Source organism: Corvus brachyrhynchos, unplaced genomic scaffold (assembly GCF_000691975.1).
Source record: "Corvus brachyrhynchos isolate BGI_N302 unplaced genomic scaffold, ASM69197v1 scaffold47, whole genome shotgun sequence".
Lineage (NCBI taxonomy): Eukaryota > Metazoa > Chordata > Aves > Passeriformes > Corvidae > Corvus > Corvus brachyrhynchos.
Genome location: NW_008239292.1, coordinates 404,573 through 409,684, shown reverse-complemented (window position 1 = coordinate 409,684; position 5,112 = coordinate 404,573). Strand labels below are relative to the sequence as shown.

General features: G+C 43.5%; 1 protein-coding gene across 1 annotated transcript in view; it reads left to right on the top strand.

Moving 5' to 3' along the window:
• The first annotated feature begins 6 nt into the window (after positions 1–6).
• Positions 7–5,112, top strand: part of CCDC47 (coiled-coil domain containing 47) — a 9,880-nt gene continuing 4,774 nt past the window's right edge. Inside the window, exons 1-6 of the mRNA XM_008638465.2 lie at positions 7–1,904; positions 2,026–2,133; positions 2,971–3,145; positions 3,332–3,453; positions 4,009–4,074; positions 4,821–4,922. Coding sequence (XP_008636687.1) covers positions 1,644–1,904; positions 2,026–2,133; positions 2,971–3,145; positions 3,332–3,453; positions 4,009–4,074; positions 4,821–4,922 — 834 coding nt within the window. The 5' untranslated portion in view covers positions 7–1,643. The remainder of the gene's footprint in view (positions 1,905–2,025; positions 2,134–2,970; positions 3,146–3,331; positions 3,454–4,008; positions 4,075–4,820; positions 4,923–5,112) is intronic.

The window sequence follows — 5,112 nt, the reverse complement described above, 5'->3', positions numbered from 1 at the left end:
GGCGGGGTAACAAACACCGCCGGTGGTGTTCCCGCTTCGGGCGGGGATCACGGTGAGGGCCCGACCTGCTGGGGACGGGCGCTTCTCCAAAATCTGCCACTGAGCTCGGGTCTAGGCTCGAGATCTACTGAGCAAGCCCGAAGCTGCTGAATGGTCAGCACAGGGAGCGGCAGCAGCAGCGTTTGCCTTCGGATTGTTTGAAGTAGTTTCTCTTGCCAATGGGGTCTGGGCAGCCGGTGTGGAGATCGGAGAATGAATCGGTTGCAAGGGACAGTCGGTAGCGTGTGGGTCGTGGAGGGCCTGCTGAGGGTAGTCTGCTTCCTGGAGTTTGTACTTGGAACCCATTCTGACAGACTGCTGAGTTAAGAGGCTGCTCCAGCTCTCACCCACCTCCGGTTCAACTGTATCCTTCGAATTGGCTGCAGAGTTTTATTTTGCATGAAGCTGTTTGGAGTCGTCAATTCTGAAATTGTCTTCAATTCTGAAAGTGGATGTTCTCAAATAGTCTTGGAATTCTTACTGTGAAACTGTTAGAGTATGGTCAAGCAGGTGGCTCTGTTGTCCTGTCGTTTTTAACCTCTGAATGCAAATTCTGTCCTATCTAAATAGTATTTTGGGGTTTTTTCTGCTTAAATTCACATAAAATTGTGAGGTTCTCACACAGTGTTCCAAATTCCTGGGCTCGGCCTTGCTGAACTTTCCATCCTGATTAAGGTTCTGTAAACACATTCTGTGCAGGTTTTTGCTGAAGTGAGGAGTCTTTGACAAAGGTGTTTATTTTAGTCATCCTTGTCATCCATAGCAGTGGCTTCCCTGCATGAGGCACTCAGAGGAATGCTGGTCAAATTTAGAAACAAATCATTTCTATTCTAAGTTTGTAAGAGAACACTCTGATTAACATTCAGGTTCCCACTCAGATCTGGTTGCGGGAGGGGGTAAAATGAGCCTGACAGCAGAGCCCGATGCAGCTGATCCTCTGTGTCTGCTTGTGGAGTGCAGCTGGGGGGTTATTGCTGCCTTTTTTGGACCTTGGAGAAGGTCCCCCCAACCTGAATGGGAGGTTGGGACTGTTTTGAACTCAAGCAGAAGAGGCAGGAAGCTGAGGGCAAAAAAAGGTGAACTGACAAACTCTGCAGGTTTCTGGCTGATGTGGGGAGAGCTCTGGGCTCGTGAGCCCGCTTACTCTCTTGTTCTGGGGAGTAGTGCAATATATACTGCTGCTGTTACACATTAAATGCTCTGACTGTGCCTAATTGCTAATTAATAACAACTGTAGACACAGTTGTGGTCTTGGAAGTGAGCTGGCAGAGCTAGCTGAGAGATGCTATTGGAGAGTCAGTTTTGTAGCAGAACATCCCTGCTTTCCTTCTCAGCTCATTTGAACAGTGTGGCCAGATGTGAATTTGCTGCTGCCACAAGCAACAGAGTTCAGAACCTCCAGAGTTATTTTGTTCTTGTAGCAGTAGTCACTTTCTTTATAGAGAAGATGGCAGGATCAGGCAGGGGTTTATTTCTCTCTCTGGTCTGACTCTTGTAGTGTTTTCAAATTGTGCATTGTGTGTTGGGGATTACTGGAGGTGTGATGTAACGGAATGGACAAGGCCTTTTTGCAATGATTGATTTAATTCTTTTTTCCAGTGAAAATGAAGCACTTACATATTTTTATCGCTGTCCTGTTCATTCCATGGAGCTTTTCTTTGGCAAAGTATGATGAATTTGAGGATGGAGATGACATTTTAGAATACGATGATAATGACTTCGCTGAATTTGAAGATGTGAATGAAGATACAGTCACAGAGTCTCCTCAGAGGATCATCACTACAGAAGACGATGAAGAAGAAGCCACTGTAGAGCTTGAAGGTCAGGATGAAAATCAGGAAGACTTTGATGATGCAGACACACAGGTATGGCCTTGTCCCCTTCCTCTATGTGTTTTCTAATAGTGTCTCTGCACCTTTCTTTCTCTTTTAGGATTTTACTTGCTGGGCTTTGGATTTTCATACTGTTTGTAATTTTGTCCTTTAGGAAGGTGACACTGAAAGTGAACCATATGATGATGAGGAGTTTGAAGGGTATGAAGAGAAACCAGATGCATCTCATAGCAAAAATAAAGACCCCATAACAATAGTTAATGTACGTATAACTATTGATCCAGTTTCTATTTGGAGTTTCATCACTTATTTTCTTAAGACAGTACACCAGGAATGTCACTGAAGTACTAATATGCACTTACAATGAACACAGTGTGTTTTTAGCTTATTTATGGCTTAAGTGTCAGACTAGAACTTGTCAGCTCTGTTGGTTTTTAAAGCCAGTCTCTCTGCCCATGCTGCATCACCTTTTTGCCTCCCAAAATAGTCTTTCACAGAACAATCAGGTACTCAAGGTCTGCATTTTGTTACCCCTGAGATCTCTTTTTAGGTATTATAGCTGACCTTGGCAGTGAAAATTAAGATTTGGGTACTTTTGTGACTCAAGGGTGGTACAGTGATAGCAGAATGGCTAATTAGCCTTTGAAGTGGCAAGGTCAGGAAGGCTTCCCTGCTCCCCCGTGGAGTCTGTGGCTCTGTGTGGCATGCTGAGAATGTTCCTGGGCACTGGGTGTTAGTTTGGATTTCCAAAGAAGTTATGATCACATAATGCTGTGATGGGCAGGGCATCAAGCCCAAATGCTTGGTGAATTGAAGTGCTGGGCTGCTTACTCTGAGGGATGTGTGCTAGCCCAGGCTCACTTGGAAGTGAGTGCTGTGTTTGTATTAAGCAGGTATTTTGGGAATGCTGTTATCAGTTGTTTCCTGTATGATTACTGTGCCCCAGTAACCCAAGTGCCTTACGTAGGCTTAGCTCTCTCGTTAGCTTATTGCTGTGTTGGGGATGGAGCTTCTCCGGTACTCTGTGTTTCCCAAATTTTCATGTGTATAAAATCCACTCGTTCAATATGTAAATCACAGTTTCTGTTCCCTTACACAGGTCCCTGCTCACCTTCAAAACAGCTGGGAGAGTTACTACATGGAGATCCTGATGGTAACAGGTCTCCTGGCTTACATCATGAACTACATCATTGGGAAGAACAAAAACAACCGCCTGGCTCATGCTTGGTTCAACACTCACAGGGAGCTGCTAGAAAGTAACTTTGCTCTTGTTGGTGAGTTCCATAATGACACGGATCCAATTTTAGTATTTGAATAAAGCTGGGTTTAGACTGGCATTTAGGCTGTAGAGAATCCTTCTCTGTGCTGGGGTATCGTGAGCTCTAAGCCTTCTGCTGAGCTATGGTGTCTCAGTTTGTGAGTTTAAATTGCAGTTCTCTGTCGCTGTTGTTTTTCCTCAGGGGATGATGGCACTAATAAAGAAGCTACAAGCACTGGGAAACTAAATCAAGAAAATGAACACATATATAACTTGTGGTGCTCTGGAAGGGTGTGCTGTGAAGGAATGCTCATCCAGTTAAAGGTAAGAATGAGGGAGTTTGTGATGCTGTTTACGTGTCACCAGTTGTCAGGTTCTAGAGGCTTTTCCATTCCTGTGTGAGCAGCAAGGAATCCCAGCTTGGCATTTGTGCTCACATGCAGATACAGAGTTCTGAATACACACACAGAGGAGGGAAAACTGGTCATCTGAAGGTCTGTACAGACCTGTATTCTGGCCCGTAAAGCTGGCACCAAAGAGCAAGTGCTTGCAGAAAGAGTATAGAAACCAGAGGTGTAGTGTGAACAGAGGTAACTGTAGGCTGAAGAGCCCACCTGCCACTTACAGGGATAAATGGACCAACAGGAATTCCAATGAGGTACAGCAAAGACAAATACTCTGCACCTCGGATGGAACAGTCCCACAGTTCATCTTCTGACTTGAGGGAACAAAACCCTGAGAAACTCTTCCAGTGCAGAAAGTGGGCCTGCTTTTGAGCTGTACTGGTCACAGAGGGAAAACTCAGCTTAGATATTAGGAAAGAATTTTTTACTGTTGTCTATTCAGCTGTTTTCTGTGTTTACCACCTCGTGTTTTTAGTTTCTCAAGAGACAGGACCTGCTGGACGTCCTGGCGCGCATGATGAGGCCGGCGTCGGACCAAGTGGTGAGTACTCAGCCCTTCAGGTTAGCTCTGATAAACTGTTGTATTCCTTTGCTTCTGCTCTGCTGCTTTTGATTGTTCCAGGTGATTTCTGTAGTATTCCATATCTTCCAGTTCAGTAACTGTTAAAACAACCTCAAAGAATTGTTTGTATTTCTTTCCTGCCTGTGAAATGCAAACTGCTGATGACTGGAAGTTGCTTTATCTGTGGATTTTATCGTTTGAATGGTTTCGTGAGCAGTCTATCATGATTCAAGACCTCATCTTGATAAAAAGTGGTTTTACAATCTGAAATACTTAGTGATTGTTTGTCTGTCTGTTCAGTCTGCCGGAACAGGACTGCTTAACCCATATGTTGGTCTGGATATTATATTCTTAATGTTACTTTTTGCCTTCCTACTTGGTCTTAGAGAGCATAAGTGCCAAGAGAGGTTACATTTGAAGAACACTATGTGCACTGTGAATACTCTTTCCATGCATCTATAATTGTATTTACTTATTCTATTAAAAATAATTAATTGCAAATTAGTTTTACAACTCTGCTGTTCTAATCACCATCATTACAGCACAATACTGAATTGTGTGCTCAGTCTAATTAAAAAGCTCCCTTACTTTAAGACACACTGAAAAGCTTTAAACCAACCACCTTTTTCTTAGGTGTGTCTCTCCTTGCTTAGTCCTTGTTCTTAGGAATCAAAGTGTCAGACAAACATTGAAATCTGACCAGGGCTAATAACTTCGTTTCACAGCAAATAAAAGTGACAATGAATGATGAAGATATGGACACGTATGTGTTTGCTGTTGGAACCAGAAAAGCACTGGTGAGACTTCAGAAAGAGATGCAGGACCTGGTATGTACATGCACATTGATAAATAATAGCATATAAGAATTTAATCTGCGTATTGATTGTTTTCTTGGGAACAGCTGAAAACCTGTGACTGACCTGTTGGAATTTGTGGGGAAAAGACATTTTCATCTACAGATAAAAGTCTAATGGAATCAAACATCAGAAGTGCTCCCTGTGTCAGATCTGCAGGGAA